General features: G+C 35.2%; 1 protein-coding gene across 1 annotated transcript; it reads right to left on the bottom strand.

Moving 5' to 3' along the window:
• Positions 1 to 9,370: 9,370 nt before the first annotated feature.
• On the bottom strand, positions 9,371 to 16,735 carry LOC114410809 (probable copper-transporting ATPase HMA5). The gene is made up of 5 exons (XM_028374732.1): positions 16,483 to 16,735; positions 16,009 to 16,053; positions 10,234 to 10,331; positions 9,922 to 10,044; positions 9,371 to 9,832 (listed from the first exon to the last, which is right to left on the bottom strand). Exons 1-5 carry the CDS (start codon positions 16,733 to 16,735, stop codon positions 9,371 to 9,373), a joined length of 981 nt encoding a protein of 326 aa, XP_028230533.1.
• Positions 16,736 to 20,479: the final 3,744 nt, after the last annotated feature.

Genomic DNA, 20,479 nt, shown 5'->3' with positions numbered 1-20,479 from the left:
TACTTTGGTCATGGCTCAACTCCAATGTTCCAGATTTTACACTTCACTTTAATCAATGTTCTTCCAATGTAACACTAGGTTTCTGTACTTAGCTTGGGAGTGTGGGGGCTGGACTTTTGTAGCATGGGTTAGGTAGCAGGGTGCTATGGTGCTGGCTTTGTTCCTACTAATAATCATAGGAACCAGCTGGCCCCTAAAATTTGTAACTTCAGTACCACTGGTACTCATTATTAATATATCATATCTATGTTTGCTGACAAAAAAAAAATTAAAAGAAACTATTTGTGTAAATTTTTAATATGATTAAGCATATAATGTAATATAAATTACTTAATTTATATGTATAAATTTCATAATAGTGGTTATTCCACTATCTACTATCCTACTATACCAGTTTTGGGGTGAAATGCTCTGCATCTGTATTCAGGAATTGATAATGATGCATACAACTCTCATTGACCATATTAGCCCAGAAAGGGAGCTTGGACTAGCCTAGCCTGAGTGTAAAGGGTGAAGGTTCCATGTGATGGGGTTAAACTGGTGGTATATTGATGGAAAATTTAATGGGATCTTAAATTGTGACCAGTCCTGATATCAATTGGTGGGAGGTATTGGTTTGATTGACTTAGGGATATTGTTGAAAATCAACCTATTGTTCATATGGAATTAGAGGTCAATTTGTTTTTTTAATAGGGCAGAAACATTTATCAGGCTGGAGGGGTAGAGAAGTGAATGTGCAACGGGATGGGTTGAGGTTGAGTACAACATGTTGGATTCTATATCCAGATGATGCAAAGGCCCAAGCTGTTCACTCAACAGAGGCAATGGAGCCTGATAGGGGGGCACATCAGGATTGACTGAGTTATATCCGAGTGCCATGGTACACAGTCCTTGAAGCTCTGAACACAGATGGAGCTTCATAAAGGGCCACATCATGGTTAGTCAAGACATATCTGGACGGTACACTAAGCAAATGGTTTTTTTTTCCTAAAATACCAGAGAATGGAGTTCTTGCTCATAGTAATGCCACCAAAAATAAGAATCCAAGGAATGTAATTAGAAACCTTGGAACAAACACCCCCATAGATATTGGGAAAAAACTCTAACAAATGAATGAAATTAGAAACCAAGGAATGTCTATTTTTCCTTGATTAGTAATATCAGCCTGTAGAGATTATAAAATTTGATTGCATCATACAAAGAAGGATTGGTGTAACAGAAAAGTGCAACAATGAAAGCTTTCTGAACCAAATTCTCATACAAGGATGTGAGAAAATGGGCTTCAAAGTAGAGTCTGTGGCTATAAATTCCTCAGCAGATGACTATTGTGGTTCATGCTGTTATGGTTGCAGAACAAGAGATAAGAACGGAACTGACTCCACTTGGTTGGTTGATTCTGTAGGCAATGGTGCAGTGATCCTCACTGGATGTAAAGCTGAGAGATTCATACTTGAAAATGTAAAGAATGGAATGAAGAAAAAGAAGTGCTTAGGAGTGATTGCTGCATCAAGTTGGAGGAATAAGGTAAGAAAGAAACTCCAAATTCAATACAAGGTAACCATCTCAGCATGTGGCTTTCTCAAGACTCATCCTCTAATGATTTCTAGTGGACTAGTATGCTACGAAGACATAATTTGCACCAAGAAAATAATTAACTAGAAACTAAAAGTTTGCAGTGCAAACCTCCTATCATTTATGCTAAAACACACTGCATTATCCCATCTTCGCGATGAGTCCATGACAACTAAGAATATAGTGAGATTTCAACTCATGTAAGCAGACAAGAATAGACCATAGTCACTGTTTACATTATTTCCTGTTTATATAAATTTCTCGTTAAATATTTAAAGAAAAGGAAAATAGTAAAGTAGAGCTATTCACGAAAATAAATTTTTATATATAAATAACAATAATAAAGAAAATCATTAAGGATTACGTTGTTTATGCCCCTCAATAACTATAAATTTTCAAATTGAAATTCTATATTTTGTTTCAATTATTTAAATTATTAATAATTGGGAAATAAATAATTTTAAATAATATTAAAAATGTTGTAAGGAATATATCTAGTGGGAGAGCTATTTTTAAATGATTGTGAGTAAAAATAGTAGGCTTAAATATATTTTTGATTCCTGATAAATATCTGATTTTGCGTTTACTCTTTAATAAATTTGTATTTTGCGTTGAGTTCTTAATGAAAAAAAATAATTTTATTTTGACCCTTAACACTTATTCTTAGTTCCTAATAAATTAGTAAATTTTGTATTTACTCCTTAATAAAAAAAATTATTTGTTATTAGTCGACAGTAAAAAAAAATTATTATTTTATTATGGAGTAAATACAAATTAACTAATTTATGAGAGACTAAAACAAAATATCAAAAATAAAATATAAAATTGTTATTTTAGTAACGACTCAGCGTAAACCAAAAATTCATTAGAGACCGAAGAGAAAAATGAAATATTTATTACAAATCAAAAGCCAAAATAGTAAATTTCCTTCACTTGTATGATTTAATTAATTTATGATATTTAAAATTTATAATAATATTTTGAATAATATGTAAATATAAATAACAATTAATTATATGAAAACTATTAAAATTAAATATTATTTAAAATAAAATAATTAATCTTTTATTCTTTAATAGACAATTCATATTTCATTAGTAATTTTGTTACAAGAGTTGCTTAAGGTGTTTATTAGCAGTATCTTGTACTTGCGAGAGAAAAACATACTAATTGTTATATTTTGTAACATAAGTATTTTTTTTTCTTAACATAATCATACAACATTAATTGATCATAGAAAAAATATATTAATTGTAATAAATATCTACAAAAATGATATTTTTCGAAAAAATTCAATCAGTCTTTCATTGAGGGTTTCTAATGATATTAATATTGCTTGTTGTAAGTATATTAAAATTAAAAACTATAAAAAAAAAATTTCATTGTTATTAATCAACACATTAAAAAATACAAATTACATATTATAAATTAATCAAGTAGAAACACATGTGACAAACATGTCTACTAAAATGAATATCTCTACACATGAGAAGGTTATTAAATAGACCTCACTTTGAATTTCAATCAATAAATAATTTTTTTGTAAATATAAAAAAGCAAAAAAAAAATCACTTAAATATTATATATTTTAAAATCTAAAATTTTCATGTTCTTCCAAAGAAATTGCTGGACACAAGAGAAAGCACCACCAACCAATCTTTATTTGATTTCAAATCGTGAAGGTGGCCATTGCATATGGAGAAGATACGGGGAAAATTCTAAAGTGTATCCTGAAAAGCTTTGAATTGGTCTCTGGTCTTAAGATAAACTACAATAAGAGAAAATTTGGGTGTTTGGGCAAATCCGAGGACTGGTGTAGGGAGGCAGCATCTTCTCTCAATTGTAGTCAAATGGATATTCCATTGTCTTACCTTGGAATTCCTGTAGGGGTCAGCTCTAAAAATAGGTCTGTGTGGCAGCCCATTATTAGCAAATGCGAGGCTAAACTTACAAAATGGAAGCAAAGAAATCTATCAATGGGGGGTAGAATAACCCTCATTAATTCAGTCTTAACAGCCTTACCCATTTATTTGCTATCCTTCTTCAAGATTCCTAAGCTTGTGGTGCAAAAGATTACATCTATACAAAGGAATTTTTGATGGGGCAGCCTCCAAGACTCCATTAAGATTCCTTGGGTGAGGTGGGACATAGTCTGCCTACCTAAGAGTAAAGGTGGGTTAGGGATCAAAGATTTGATTAAATTCAACGAGGCTTTGCTTGCTAAATGGGGGTGGGAGTTGGCAAATAATCAGAATCAGTTGTGGGCCACAATTCTATTGTGTAGATATGGTGGTTGGAGGGATTTGATTTCTCATAGGAACTGCAGTTTAGACTCTCCTTGGTGGAAAGACCTCAAGGTTATCTTCAAGCAGCAGCAAAGCAACACAATTTGTAAAAATAGCTTTATTTTGGCCATAGGTAAGGACGGTCCATGGAATACAAACCAAGTACTTATTGGCTTGACAACAAAAAAAACACTCATTGGAAATATATATGTTTAGCAATTACCATAGACTCGCTGAACAGGAATGGAGAAATATGACATAATTAGATTTTTCCTTTCACAAAGAATGTAGAAGAAACTAAAGACCTTCTCTTTTAGGGGTACAAATAATTTGAAATATAAGTAGAAATTGGCCTTCTGGGCAGAGAAGATGCTAATGAGGATGACAATTTGATAACACTAGTGCATTGACTAGAACTTGCTTTAGACTTGGTCATGCAAATTTCATCATGCTTATGTGTGTTACATTACATGTATTACAGGTGTATGCATGTGAAAACAGAAGAGAATGTCCATGACCTTGAATGGAGGAAAGAGATACAAAAGCAGAAAAATTGCATAAAACTGGATGATGTTGGGCTTTCACATAATAGAGGAAGAGAGAATATATATATGTGTGTGAGTGTGTGTCAATCTCCTGCAGAAGCAGAAGGAACAAAAAGAAGTGGAAACCAAGCAATTCCAAAGTGATGATGCACAGAGAAGAGAGAAAAATTTGAGTGACCCAAGAAGAGATGTTTTTCTTTCTTTAAACTGACCAGAGGAATATCTTTATTTTCTATGTTTAATTTTTTGCTTTTTTCTCTTGCAGAGGGAACAAAACAGCTATAAAGGAGCCTAAAGAGTGTGTGAGAGAGGAGTTATGGGGTCTATATATATGAAGATGGCAAGGCAAGTGTTGAAAAAATTGGGTTGGAAGAATAAAAAACTCACAGTGAAAACTTTTTTTTTTAAGAAAATGTTTCATAAATACTCCATATATTATCCTACACTTAGAGAGAAAATAAAAAAGAAATAAAAAATATAAATATAATAAAATTTATAATGTGATAGCAAAAAAATATTGATGATGTATTTAAAATGAAAAATGATTCACCTACAATTATTTTTAATCATAAAAAAATGTATGATTATTTTTTTAATTACATTACGTAAGAAAAAAAGGGTGGAATTTGGGGTGTCAAAATCTGAGTGCATGACACAGATAAGAGTTGTTAAAATACATAAGAAACCAGTTCTGGACTTATCAAGGGCTGTGTGAAACCAGTTCCAGTAAAAGAAAAATGTACATGTATTTATATTGTTCACATTAAATTCTTGGTATGAAAAAAAAAAGGGAAATGATAGTGGAAATGATGGGGGAGGGTGGAGTAAATGAATAAAAATGCAGTTTTTTATAGGTTGCAATTGTTCTTTGCTTCTAATTAATGAGAACATAAATATGCAACCTTACGCAGCACATTGAAAAAATAACAAAGTAAAACCCTTGCAGAGGAAAATTTTCATTTGGCAAACATAATACATGAGAAGGAAAGATAGAAAAAAAATCCAGTTCTCATAATTAATGTCAAACTCACCTATATACCCATCGGGTCAAGTGGCATAAATAGATGTAAAAGGATGTGTTGTATTGTCGAGCCTTTGTCATGTCTGAATAATGTTCGTTATAAAGGTGAAGGGTCTAAGGTGTTAGGGAAGCGGAGAAAAAAGAGACAAACTTTTTGCCAAGAACATAAAGAAAAAGGAGGGAAGTGAGGTGTGTGAATGCGTGGGTCAGAGATGAGCCAGATATGCTGTGGTCATTTCATAGCACTTGTATGCAGACACAATAACGTGGGTGGGTATTTGGCTTGGGCCTCTCTCTAGGAGCATGTGGAGTCTGCCAAAGAGTGAGGGAAAAACTAACAAAAAAGAAAGGAAGAGGTATAGTATATTTTGGTGTGCTTGATACTTCAAAGAACTTCTATTCATTTTAGAGGTTTATTTACAGACATTTTTATCAATCAAGTGTATGGAGTAACTAATAGTCTTAAAATTCAAGTATTAAGTATATGGAAGTGGGTTAAATACTTTAAGCAAGAATTTTTCCACTTATAATATATGTATTCAATTTGACTTAATCACTACTAAAAGAGAAGGTCTTTAGTTTCTTCTACATTTCAAATTATTTGTACCCCTAATGGAGAAATATGAAATAGTTAGATTTTTCCTTTCACAAAGAATGGAGAAATAGGGAACCAAAGCAAGATTTTAGAAAGACTTCATTGTGATGCACAGGAGTTGAGAAACCTCCAAATCACCATACAAGATTTGATGAAGAAAGTAGACATAAATGAGAAGAGCACAAAAGGAAAAAGTGTTGAGTTTGGTGAGGTGAAAGGGCATCAATCAAAATTGACATGGATGCATTTAATACCAACTTACTGTATTGGCAGTAAGATTGCTGAATGAACCCATGGTAACCATTCAGTCTACATCTTACTGTATTGGCAGTAAGATTGCTGAATCACTTGGCAAAGCATCAATCAAAATTGACACGCATGCATTTAATACCAACTTACCAATCAACAAAAAAAACTAAGATACACAAAGTTACCAACCAATAAGAACCCATAACAAAATTTTATATTTTTAATCATTTCTAAACGCACAAAGTATATTTAATAAACAAAAAGTACCTTGTGGTTGTGGCAGCAATAGATTCAAAAGCTGGTTCAGTCCTTATGCTTGTGGCAGCAATACGTTCAAAAACTTCTTGAGTAACTCTTCCAATCGATATAACTTCCTCTGAAAAAATGTAACGAAATTAATTGTCAACTTAGAAGATAAGGATCTCACTCTCAATTACGCATTCTAAACCTTATCACTAGTATTCATTTCATATACTATTTTGTAAGTACTAAAAAAATATGTTTAAAAAATACAAAGATATACCATTAACGTTATAGACTAAAAACAATGTGAAACATTTGATAATGGGCTAAAAATAGCAAAAAGTATTATTTAGAGAATTAAAATGGAAATAAAAATAAAACAAGGGAGGAAAAACATACTTTACCAACAAAAGAAGGACACAATAAAAATAAGCAAAACACATGTTATTCTTCTACTATCACACACTATCATTTTGCAGAGACACATCATAGGACAAAAAAGGTAGACTAAGAGGCACCAAGAGAAGAGACTAATAGACTAATTCAGAGAATACAAAGTATTGAATTTCTTAAGACTAATGTATGTTTTATGAGCCAAGAGTTTCTTTTATTATTAATATCTTGATCTGAGTTACATTGGTGTTGATTTTTAAAGTTTTGGTTTTCTGTGTTGTTTCCTTTTTTTCTTGTTCCTGCTTGATACATGTTTGCTAAAATGGCTGAACCACTAAAATGCTATATCTTTCGGTTATTTTGGTTATGGAATGTTTATCTGGAGTATAGTCTCATGTATACCTCTCAATCTGTGGATTAAGATTGGTTTTTAAACAAATGTTACTGATATACTTAGTAACACTCTTTCTAACACACTATCTTCTATTGGGTGAAATTCACATACTTACTACTAAATTTCCCATCTCATTTGGTGAGTTTCATTTCCAAAATAATAGGACACACATGAATTTCAACCAAAAAGAACTGAAATTGTTTTCAACTTCTACTGTTCATAGTGGCTACATTCATGTTCACCGGAAGCTCTTCATTTTGAAAATTATACTATTGTCTGGTAGAAATTATGATATGATCTATGTATCTACAGTTTTAGTCAATCTCTACGTGATACGTAGTTGAGTTTTTCAATTCACAATAAAGACTAGATAAAACTCAATATGTATCATGGCTGAAACCATTAATCTGAGACTATATATATCAAGACTAGATAATCCTTTTGGCATATTCAACGATGACATTGTTACGGCAACTCAACACATTAATAATCACATTTTAAAAGTCTTACTTAAGTAAACCCCTAATACTATAACACATATATATCAGCAAACAAGAACTCTGAGTACTTCGACATCCTTACCTTGACAGTAGCAAGGTCGCGACACCACTCCAAAGAGCACGACTTCGGCTATGGCGGTGGTGGGAACAACAGGTAGCTACGGTGGGCACGACGGAGGTCAGGGAACGGCGATGTGAGGGTGGGCACAAAAGAGATCGAGTGGGATGGTAGAATGTGCGCTAGGTTTTAGGTTTTCGTCGTAGAATTTTCGAAGACAGGAGATGAAGTGTTGAATCAATATGGAAACACGAGTATATATAGTACGAAATTTACGACGGTGTATAAGCAACACCGTCTTTGTATACTTTTATTTCTACGACGGTGTCTTCAAAAGCACCGTCTTCGATAAGTTGAACCAAACGTACAAAGCCGGGGTTAAATTCAAACGTCGTCGTTTACGAAATGTACCGTTTAAAAATCGTATATAATTATGTAAATGCCACCGCGTTGACTACTACGTCGGCTACTAAATGACCGACGTAGAATGTGCGTCGTAAAATAGGATATTTTTAGTAGTGGAAGCCCTTGCCACCATTGTGAAAGTTGAAACCAGGTTTGAATCTCTATAATATTTACTATTAATTAGTCATTATATATTGTTCTATTTATCAAGATTATCTAATTGACTTACTGAGAACACAGTGGCTTGCATTTGTTATTTATTTTAGTATGCAAATTCTCTAAGCCTCTAACTGCTATTTTGATGGTATATATTTATGTAGGTCCATGATGATGGTATATTTTTATGTAGGTCTATGTGATATATTTATGTAGAATATTTTTTTTTTGCATGTATTGCCTAGGATTATTTGCTATCAGCATGGCAAAAGTTTTGACACTAGTTAAAGACAATAGGCCTGGTCTGTTCTATATTGTTGCCCTTAAATCTTCACCCAATTACTTAGATTACATTACTATCAAGTAACACTTATAGCTATTCAATATCCATCCTTTTTGGAAACTTCACATTCACTTGTATGAGTTATTAAGAGAGATTCCTCCAGCATGAAAACACCATCACCATTAAATTCTGAATGAAGCCCTTCATGTCCATCAAATTCCTTGAGTCCTACCAATGCCTCAATTGGAATCTCAGCCTCTTGATCAATTCTTAAATTTGTTCAGTTTTATCTCCATTCTCAAGTTTCTTTCCTTTAGAATCATTGTTTCCTTCATTATCCTCCTCCTCGTCTGCAGCCTTGGGATCTTCAGTTTCAGACTTTGCCTTGCCTTCTTCTGAAGCAGAATCAGTTTCTTTGTTATCCTTCTTTGATCTTGATGATTTTCGAGCTCATTTCTTTGGAGTATCACTATCTGCTGGTGGAGTTGACTTCACCTTCTCACTCCACTTGCTCATATGTATGCCTAATGCTAGATTACAAATTAGAAGAATATGAAAAGCACAAAAATTCAAAGCATTGTTTCCATAGTATCCTAATCCTATCCTATTCTATTTAAAAAATGTTGTTGGGAAAAAATAACTAAAATGAAACACCTCAAATACAGATATTCCTAATCTGGTTTCTGATCTGGTTTGGCCTCAACAATAACTGTTTCAATTCCAACTTCCCTTGCTATAGAATTGGCAGTTCCCCAATTGTCCCCAGTCACCATGATGCTCCTAATTTTCATGGACTTCAAAATGGAAATGATTTCTTGTGTAGCTGGTTTCAATGGATCAGATACTGCTAAAACCCCAACTACTTCCCTATTAATAGACACTATAATTCCAGTTTGAGCCATTGCTTCGGCTTTTGCAAGCATCTCTTCAGCATCGATGGGAAGTGCAACATTGTGGTCTTCCATCAAGCTCTTGTTACCCACAAGTATTTCCTTGTTTCTAACCATGGCCTTAACTCCATGTCCAACAATGGACATAAAATCCTGTGCCTCTAGCCAAATGGGGTTCTCATCATCTCTCAGTTTTTTGGCATACTCAACTATGGCCTTAGCCAGTGGATGCTCACTATTCACCTGACATAGCCAATTATGCAACGAAAGTTATTCATAATTATTCATGAATAACTTGATAAGCATGTGAAACTCAATAATAGAATGCCTACCTCAGCTACAGCCACAAGTTCATAGAATTCCCAGAGTACCATATTTGTCAACAGCTTTGTATTTACTACCACAGACTTCCCAATTGTGAGAGTACCTGTTTTGTCAAATACAACACAGTTCACCTACAAGACAAACCACCATAAACAGATTCAAATGTTGTGTGTGTATATACATACAACTTTTATTTTATAAGCACAAAAGGTAAGTTGTGTGCCTATGACAAGCTAAGCTAGTCCATGTTAGTTTCACCCACATTTACAAAGTAAATCCTGAATTTAAGGAGCTATATATGTTAGTTGCCAAATGCTGACCTTATGTGCATTTTCTAAGGCTTGACCTCCTTTGATAAGTATTCCCTGAGATGCACCTACTCCAGTGCCAACCATAACAGCAGTTGGCATTGGTAAACCTAAATCACATGGACAAGCTATGACCATGACAGAAATCCCAAACTGCAAAGCAAGCTATAGGTTTCGACAATGGCACGAGTGGAGGAATCCTTGCCAACGTTGGCTTGGACAACCTTAGCAAGCCCGAAATCGACAATCCTAGGTTTCAAAAACTCATCCAACAATATGTTACTAGACTTAACATGTCTATGAATGACGGGCCTCTAACACCCATGATGCAAATACTCCAACCCTTTCGCTGCCCCAACAACGATTTCATAGCTGGCTTCCCAATCAAGGTCCATCTTCCTACTCGTGTGAAGCCGGTCCCATGTTAATATGTTATCCTTTCTATTTCACAAACCACTTGATCCTACTTTTGCCAAGCCAAAATCATATAACTTGGAATGATATCCTTCACCTAACAGGATATTGGAGCATTTCAGGTCTTGATATATACAATAAGCTTCTAGTCTTTGTGGTCACAAAATCCTAATAGAGTGACCAAATTCGGATCCATTGGACATGCACTCATGTTTGTGGTCTCATCACCCTAATCACACATACCCACAGACCCTAATCTGACACACAAAGACACACAAACCCTACTCTCACACACACACACAAACCTTAATGACACACACACACACACACACACACACCCTAATCACACACACACAAACACTAATGACACACACACACACACACCCTAATCACACATCATTGTATGAAGCTAGCATAACAACTCAATTTCATTCGGTTGATTGCAACCGTAGACTCGGTGAGACCATTGTAGCAAGCTAATGAGTCATCAACTCTTAACTCGGTGACACTACCAAGTTGGAGGAGAAGCACAGAATAAGACATGGATTTGGGGTTTTGGAATAGAGGGTTCAACTCAAAAAACTCCATGGAATCAACAATGGCCAAACAAGACTGTTGGTTCAAGACCGTCCAATCCAAAAGCCTCAGATAACAATGAATCACAGATAAAATGAATCTGTCATACCTCTAACATATTCACAAAAGAAGACACATACCCAACTACAATAATAAAGCATAAGCACCCCCGAAACCCAGAATTCCAAATTAGTTACATAAAGAATTGTTGATGTCGATATTTGTCTGTAATCGAAATTTACATTTTGTGTGTTCTTGTATGTCATGAATGTAATATGCTATACAAACAACTGTTGATGTCGATATTTGTCTGTAACCGAAATGATTGGTTCTGTATGTTCTTGTATGCCATCAATGTAATTTGCTATATAAAAAATTGTTGTTCATGCTGAGTGAACCTTAGATTCCCGTTTGAGATTGAATGCAATGATTCTTGCGGACAGTTTGCATTAGTCATTGTATTTAGTCTTGAATTGTCCGTTTGGACAGTTTGGGGAGGCTGGTATTTTTATGTTAGATTCATTCATTAAGGTTATTATTATTTTGATTAATTTGATAAAATTTTGGTACAATGCATTTCAAGTTGTTCTCTGAGTGCATACTTGATTATCGGGAATTTAATTTCACCGATGTCATGTCGTGTACTTAGAGACCAATGTGAAATGCTGCCGAAATTTAGTCAAATTTTTCAAAATAATGCTAACCCTGACGTATGAATCTAACATAAAAGGCAGTCTTCCTAAATGGGATAGGGCCACACCTATAAATAAAAAAGTGAGATTTTCATGCATGGAATTGCTTAGATGGATCGAAGTTGGATGAATCAAAGTCGCATGAGCCCAGAATATGAGGATGGCGTCGAGCAGTTCTTGCAATTTTCTTCAGAAAGAGCTCGACCGAATGAAGAAGGAAAATATTATTTTCCTTGCATCAACTGTTTGAATGGAAGATGACAACTATTGGACGACATACAGAAGCATCTATTGTGTGATGGGATTAAGAAGAATTACACGTTGTTGATATGGCATGGTGAAGTGACAGACATGCAGAGTGGGTCCCAATCTGAACCGTTTGATGTAAAAATGGGAGATCGCTTGGAGGATATGATTCGTGACCTTGGACAAGAGTCTTTTCAGCAAGCACACACCCCTGTGTATGAAGGATTGCAGAGTGATTCAAAGAATCCTTTGTATATGGGGTGCAAGAATTCCTTAACCCTGTTGTCTGCGGTGTTAAGTCTGGTTAATGTGAAGGCCAGGTATGGGTGGAGTGACAAAAGTTTTTCCTCACTGCTTAAGGTAGTGCACAATCTGCTTCCAGAGGACAACACGCTGCCTAAAACTTACTATAAGTCAAAAAAGATACTATGTACGATGGGTATGGAGTATGAGAAGATTCATGCTTGCCCTAATGATTGCATACTGTATAGACATGAATTCCAAGAAATGTCCAAATGCCCTATTTGTGGGACTTCACGGTACAAAGTGAAGGATGAAGAGGAAAGCAGTTCTGATGAAAACTCAAACAAGGGACCTCCAGCGAAGGTTTTGTGCTATCTTCCAATCATTCCAAGGTTTAAGAGTCTTTTTGCTAACGAGGACGACGCAAAAGACCTTACATGGCATGCAAATGGAAGGATTTCTAATGGAATGGTCCGTCATCCGGCTGATTGCTTGTAGTGGAAGAAGATTAATGGTTTGTATCCAGATTTCGGGAAAGAGCCAAGAAATCTTAGACTTGGACTAGCCAGTGATGGAATGAATTCATATGGCACCTTAAGCACTCAACATAGTTCATGGCCAGTTCTGCTAGTAATTTACAATTTGCCTCCTTGGTTGTGCATGAAGCGAAAATACATGATGTTGTCTATGATGATATCGGGCCCAAGACAGCCAGGAAATGACATTGATGTTTATCTAAGTCCGTTGATTGAAGACCTGAGAAAGTTGTGGGATGAGGGGGTTTTAGTGTTTGATGCATTTCACAAGGAGACGTTTGAAATGCGTGCAATGCTTTTTTATAGCATTAATGACTTTCCAATATGGAAATCTCAGTGGTTACAGTGTTAAGGGTCATCATGCATGCCCCATCTGTGAAGAAAACACAAGCTACATACAACTAAAACATGGAAGAAAAATAGTCTATAGTATGCATTGGCGTTTTCTAACACCCAATCATCCTTACAGACGACTGAAAAAAGCTTTTAATGGAAGTCAAGAGCACGATATTGCACCGATACCGTTGACTGGTGAGCAGGTATACCAGCGGGTTCAACACCTGAATATTGTATTTGGAAATACCCAAAAGAAGGATAAAAGTAAGATTTGCATAGGGAAGAAGAGGTCCATTTTCTTTGATCTTCTGTACTGGTCTGATCTAGACGTTAGACATTGTATTGATGTTATGCATGTGGAGAAAAATGTATGTGACAGTGTGATTGGGACGCTCCTTAACATTCAAGGCAAGACGAAGGATGGCTTGAATGCCCGTCAAGATCTAGCTGAGATAGGGATATGATCACAGCTGCATCCAAGGTCTGATGGGAAGAAAATTTACTTGCCCCCAGCTTGTCATACTTTGTCCAAAAAGGAGAAGATAAGTTTTTGTCAGTGTCTTCGTCGGGTGAAGGTTCCACAAGGATACTCTTCAAATATTAAGAGCCTTGTGCAGTTGAAGGAGCTTAAGCTTGTAGGGCTAAAGTCTCACGATTGTCACGTGTTGATGCAACAATTGTTAGCCATGGCTATACAAGACATCTTGCCAAACAAAGTCAGGTTAGCCATAACTCGCCTGTGTTTTTTCTTCCATGCCATATGTAGCAAAGTCATTGATCCTGTCAAGTTTGATGAGCTGGAAAATGAGGCCACAATTATACGGTGCCAATTGGAGATGTATTTTCCCCCTGCCTTCTTTGACATCATGATTCACTTGATTGTGCATCTCGTAAGAGAAATCAAATGTTGTGGTCTTGTTTATTTGCGGTGGATGTACCCGGTTGAGCGATACATGAAGATCTTAAAAGGGTATACAAAGAATCTATATCGTCTAGAAGCATCTATTGTTGAGAGGTACATTGTAGAAGAAGCCATTGAATTTTGTTCAGAACACATTCTGAAGGCTAAACTTGTTGGCCTTCCTAAGTCTCGGCATGATGACAAAGAGGGTGGTAAGGGTTCAAGAGGACTGAATGTGATCACTCCAAGTCTAGAAGATTTGTTACAAGCTCACTTATATGTCTTGAACAACAGTAATGAAGTTTTGCCATACATAGTTAAGCATAAAGCTTTAGTCAAACAGAATAATCCAAAAATGTCAAACAATTGGGTGTTGAAAAAGCATAACAAGACTTTTTGTGATTGGTTTAAAGATACAATCTTTGTAGATGAAAATGCTTTAGAAATATTAAGAAAGCTAGCAGATGGGCCTAAAAGAAATGTTATTACTTGGCAAGGATACAACATAAACAAGTATTCATTTTATACAAAAGCACAAGACGATAAAAGTACAATGTAGAATAGCGGGGTCACCCTAAGGGCTGAATCTCAACACTTCGCAAGTGTGCATGATGTCAATCCCTATGTAGCTTCCATCCTTTACTTTGGGTTCATTGATGAAATTTAGGAGCTTAACTATTTGAAATTTACTGTTTGTGTTTTCAAATGTAAATGGGTTGACAACAATATCGGTGTGCGCATCGATGATATAGGATTTACGTTGGTAGACCTAAAGAAACTTGGTTACCACAATGATTCTTTCATCATGGCAGAACAAGCTAGACAAGTATTTTATGTGCAAGACCCTTGTGATGAAAGGTGGTGCGTGGTTCTATAGGGCAAAACAATTGGTGTTAATGTAGAAGATGATGATTCATACATGGACACCTATGTTAGTCCTTTGTCCACACAAATCACTCCTAACGTTGTCGGAGAAGAAGAAGCTGATGACGTTCATGCTAATCGTAATGATCAAGATGAAGGAGAATTAATTAACATCGTCTAATGTAATTTTCTATTTATATATTTGATTTTGCTAGATTCATTGGTTATTATATGATTGGTTTGTGTGATTGGTTTACTAAGTGCATTATTGAAAACATGCATATATTTGATGAAAGCTTTGAAAATGGAACTTATGCCATTTCATCTTTTTGTATTCAGTGGATCTCATCAATTGTTTTCTGGAGAAAGAGAGCTCACCAAAGCAAGTAAGTGACAACTACACTTTTTCTGATTGTTTAAAATTATATCTTCACCTGTTGCAAAATTTATTTATAACTTTGTCTTGTTATTTATGGGTGGTTTACTCAAGAGGGAGTGAAATCAGGCATAATTCATCACTCTTATAATAAAATATGAAGAATTTAGTCATATCTGTATCTTGGAAGTTTCACTATTTGCCTTTGAAACTATATTACAGTGGGATGGGATAGTCAAAGTATTGAGTGTATTTAACATGCATTGGATTTGGTGTATGCTAGATGTAGAAAAGTCATTGCAAACTATTTCATCAATTTGAATGCACCACATCTGGAATCAACAGAGCACACATCCAACTATAAAGTCTTCAGTCAGTGTGCAAGACAATGGAAATTTGTAATAAGCAAATAAAACACAAAAATCATCAAGTTGGAATGTAGATTGAAGTATATTAAGTTATCAACAGATTATACTCAATTGCATCACATCATAATGATGAAAATGAAAAACTTAGGGCCTGTTTACTTCAAGAAAACCTTTAAAAACTCAGCACAGTCCAAACATGCAATTACATAAACCCTTCAAACTATATGATGCATACCAGTATTCTCAGGTTCACCAATATCAATGTGTTCCATTTCAACCTCTGCAGAATCAACATAAATATCATTAAGGGTATTTGAGTAAAAAATAGATAACAAAAAGTATAAGTAACAAACTATTTGTTTTCCTTCCATTACCAAAAGCAATGAATGACTCAGACCAAAAAAGAAAATATGGTCAACAACTTGGGAAGGAGATTTGCAGAGCATTTATGCTTCATTTAGAAAACCATATACGCCAACTGCCATAGTATCTCCATGATAATAAACAACGATGTTTATAATACCCCTCCTGCCCTCTCCAATCCCTGCCTCAGTGCATCATAATTATGAATTCTTGTGCCATAACTAAAAAATCTTCATCTTCTTTCTCATCATAATTATGGAGGTCTCAGCATACATTTGCAACAACAACTTCTTCTTCTCTTCTTCTCGTGCCATAACACAAAAATATTCTGCCTCTTTCTCATCACCTATGCTTGTCACCACTTCATTATCCTTTTTACTAGGTCCTTTTTTAAGAACATCTAGGAGGAGCTTACTACATTCCTTGGCATAAAGCTGGACTGCAGAACCTCCATCACCATCTGGCTCTTTCTCATAGTGTAGATTTGCAGTAGCAAAAGCCACATCCTCAATCCTCTTTGCATTCTCTTCAACCTCTTCCTTGTCCAAAGTTCCATACTTCTGTGTGAAAAGAGATTTAGTAGTCAAATTGTTGGTCATCCTCTCCACAAGGGTCTACCTAATGTTTTCACTTGGAGGCCATAATTTGATTGAAAATGGTCTTTGCTGTGAATTCAGCTCCATGACAATGAAACCTACAAGAACTACAAGTGCAATTATTAAATGGAATATTTTAGGATACATAACAAGAGTAAAAAATAGTTCATGCAGAGTTGTTAGAGAAAACAATTGTAAGGCAATGTCATTCATAGATGCATATACTAGTTAAGTCACCAGTTAATGTCATCAATATTGAAGGTCCCACACCCGGATTGTGTGGAATTAAGGATCTACACCAATAAAATGTTTTTCTTAAGAATACTCCAATAAAATGTTATTAACTTCGTTACCGTTCATTTAATTTTTATCATTGTGTACTTTGGACTCCTAACAATGCCATAGCTAAGGACACATCCAAAATCACATGAGATAAATTTTAAAACTAAAATAGACTGCGTGATTATACGATTCAAGAAAATTGTTAAATTATCTAGTCAGTCCATTTGATAAAACCAATCTATCAAAATCCAAATTGAGGTAATTCAAAGACCCTATTCTCAACTGGGAGATTGTAGTTTCAATTTTTCTTATTCTTCATTTCATCTTTCGCGTACAGTACGTAGCTTTCTCAACTACTAATTAAACTATTCGGCAAAAATAAACTGAATTGAATCGCCTAGGATTTTTATTCCATCTAACACAAATATGAGTTTTGAATGGATAAAAAAACAATGTTCACATTCCAAATTGAACCTGAGTTCATGAGACTACACTCATGAAAACAACAATGTTCACATTCCAAATTTATTAAGGTAAGATAAAATTAACCATCTAGATTCTTCTACCAAAAGTCTCAATCATAGGTAATAGAAATCTGAGTTTTTAAGAAACTTGACTCAAGACTAATTCTAAATCATATTCGCTTATTCAAACCACATTGTTTGAGCCAAAGTTGCATCTGCCATAGTATGACAAATGATTATTTTGGGTTCTTATTCGGTAAACTAAGCCTGCAGTTACTAGCAGTACGTACTAGAGGCCTTGTCTATCCCCATTCATTGCTCCAAACATGTCAAAATCCCAAGCAAAATCATTTTCTTCTATATAAGATCTGTTGAGATAATCTCTCATGTCCAAGTCAATTTGACATGTACTGGTCTCACCTTGTGAACCGTTGTTGTTTGGTTCAGAACTAGGGTTCTGAAAACTATCAGAAAGGCTGAAGTTCAAGTTCTCATGTGGTATCTGATTCAAAGTATTGTCTTGGAAGTTGTAAGGATCAAAACTTGTGTTCACTTCAGGAAACGATAGCTATGTAGCTCCAAATTCCTAATTAGATGGTTCCACTGTTTGGATTTGTGTTCCTAATGAAGAAACAACATTTGTTGCTCCTGTACTTTCATTCACCATGACTTGTGCTAGAGGTTGTACATTAATATTTCTCAAAGGTTCCAATTTCAAGTTCCCTCCTAGCATTCTGATTTGGCTCTACTGAGTCTGAAATTGTTGTTACGGTGTAGCATTCTGATTTGGAATCTGTGTAATATGTGCTGCATGGTTAACAATTGACTTGTCATTGCCACTGCCACTAGCTAGTTCCAGCACCGCCAGTAAAACCACCAAGAGCATAAGGGTTGCTTGAAAAGAGATTGTAGTTTTGATAGTGACGACAAAAGGAAGAAGATTTGATCAATTGTTGATGATTGTGTTGGACTATGCTTTGAGTTTCAAGGGAACATGCTTCAGTTTTGTTGTCGATTCCTTCTCTCTTCAAAGTAACTGATCCATCCATTGTTGTTGTAATCTTACTCTTCATGATGCCATTCACCTCGTAGCTATTCAAATCATAATTGGTGATTGCATCCCTTCCCTTCATTTTTATTGATATAATATTAAAGTCTTCTAAACCTTGTCTCTCCCTCACAGTGAACAAACACCTCTATTACAAATGATGGAGGTGAAGTTTCCCTGAAAAAGGTCAGTAGCAATTAACTAAATAATTTCAAAAACTTCAACAATCATCCAAAATCATAATTGCAAAATAATCCTTAGAACCAATTAAGCATGAGCAACACCAAGCCAGAGTGCATCTGGGTAAACAACTTACTTTAGCACTTATTCTAAGCTTATCACACGAGACCTTATATCAGGAGCTTAACCATGAAGCTTACAGAAATAAGCTAAAGAAAAGATTACATTGATAACATTCACCAATCAGCATGAAACATATTGAAATAAGAATTTAAAAAGGCTTATAAGGTCATAAGCCATTTTCATAAGCACAAATAAGTGGGTGTTTGGAAGCCCATTCCATTCTCTTTAAAATCATGTAATGTTCACATATTGAAATAAGATTATAAAAAAACTTGACAAGGAAACCTCTCTCTGTACCCTAGACTAAGTCACTCACTTATGACTTATCCTCTTTTGACTTATCCTTTTTTGAAATCTCTCTCTGTACCCTAGACTAAGCTGATTAGCCACTCACTTATGACTTATCCTCTTCATAAATTGATCTATTCAAAGCTTATGTAAGCTATTTTAGCAATTGAGATTGTTGTCAGCAGGTAATTGAGCAAAATTTGGGTTGAGTGTCATTCTCTGCTTCTGGTTCAAGCTTATTATGGTTTGTTATTCCAGGTTCAACACCTGCTATGTCCTATCCCGATTTTTATAGCCCTCTAACAACCAAAATTCTAAGAAACAATTCATATCCCTGGATGGGTCCTATATCAAAAACTCCAACCTAATAACATAACATTTATATACCTTAAACCATTAATAATTAACATCATGCATCTACTTAATTAAATTCCATAAGAGAATGACACCCCTGTAGCAGGAATCATAAGTAGTGTTTCTCCAACCAGATAATGAAGGTACACTTAAGTCATGTCTGCCAAAATTTGTTTAAGCTTATTAAATTTGTTTACACTTAAGAAATTTACATTTTGTATGTTCTTGTATGTCATGAATGTAATATGCTATACAAACAACTGGTATTTTTATGTTAGATTCATTCGTTAAGGTTATTTTTATTTTTATGACGTATAAAGGATCATGGCTTCTCCACCTACCTCGCCTCCTCCTCCTCCTCTTTCCGACGCATCAGCTTCGCCGTCTGCCGTGAAGTGGACACGCAAAGCTTCACGTCTATGATCCTTGTCTACTAGACCACCTGGTGCTAAGAGACCAGTGGTCCACGTTGATCCTGCTATCGGCAAGGCCGACGATCCCCACAGGAAGAAATTAAGAACATATTTGAGGATTGTGGCTCGTGATAAGGTGGACATCACGTACGAGAACTGGAAGAAGGTCCCTACTGCTCAGAAGGACTTGATTTAGGAGGATATTCAGGTATTTTTCTTTTCTTATTTGATGTTTTTTAATTAATAGCCAAACAATACATTATTGTAACAAATAAACCTTATTTGTTATTGTCAAGCGGAATTTGAAATCCCAGAGGCTTCTGACAGTAGGATGAAAAAGAAGTTACTTTAGACTGTCGGCGAGAGGTGGAGGCAGTTTAAACCAGACCTTATGAGAAAATGGGCCCTTGTAGCCAATCAGGACGGTGTAGACGACACTGTCTGTGAGAAATATGACATAAGCAAGGAAAAATGGGCCCAATTTTGCTAGACTCGTAGAGACCCTTCTTAGGAGGTATGTACCTTGCCATTTAAATTGTTTTTCAACAAACATTAACTTGTTGTAATTCATTCTAGCAATTTGAAATATTATCGT

The sequence above is a fragment of the Glycine soja genome, chromosome 4 (assembly GCF_004193775.1).
Source record: "Glycine soja cultivar W05 chromosome 4, ASM419377v2, whole genome shotgun sequence".
NCBI lineage: Eukaryota > Viridiplantae > Streptophyta > Magnoliopsida > Fabales > Fabaceae > Glycine > Glycine soja.
Note: the sequence above shows the minus strand (reverse complement) of the source record. Positions and strands in the feature narration are given on the sequence as shown.

Bases quoted from the DNA above. Each gene is read 5' to 3' on its own strand.
- LOC114410809 (XM_028374732.1), bottom strand. From the start codon at position 16,735: ATGACCAACAATTTGACTACTAAATCTCTTTTCACACAGAAGTATGGA. The intron at 16,054-16,482 runs GTGATGAGAAAG...TTGATTCTGCAG, and splicing joins TGAAGTGGTGACAAGCATAG to AGGTTGAAATGGAACACATT. The intron at 10,332-16,008 runs GTATGCATCATA...CATGTGATTTAG, and splicing joins TGGTGAACCTGAGAATACTG to GTTTACCAATGCCAACTGCT.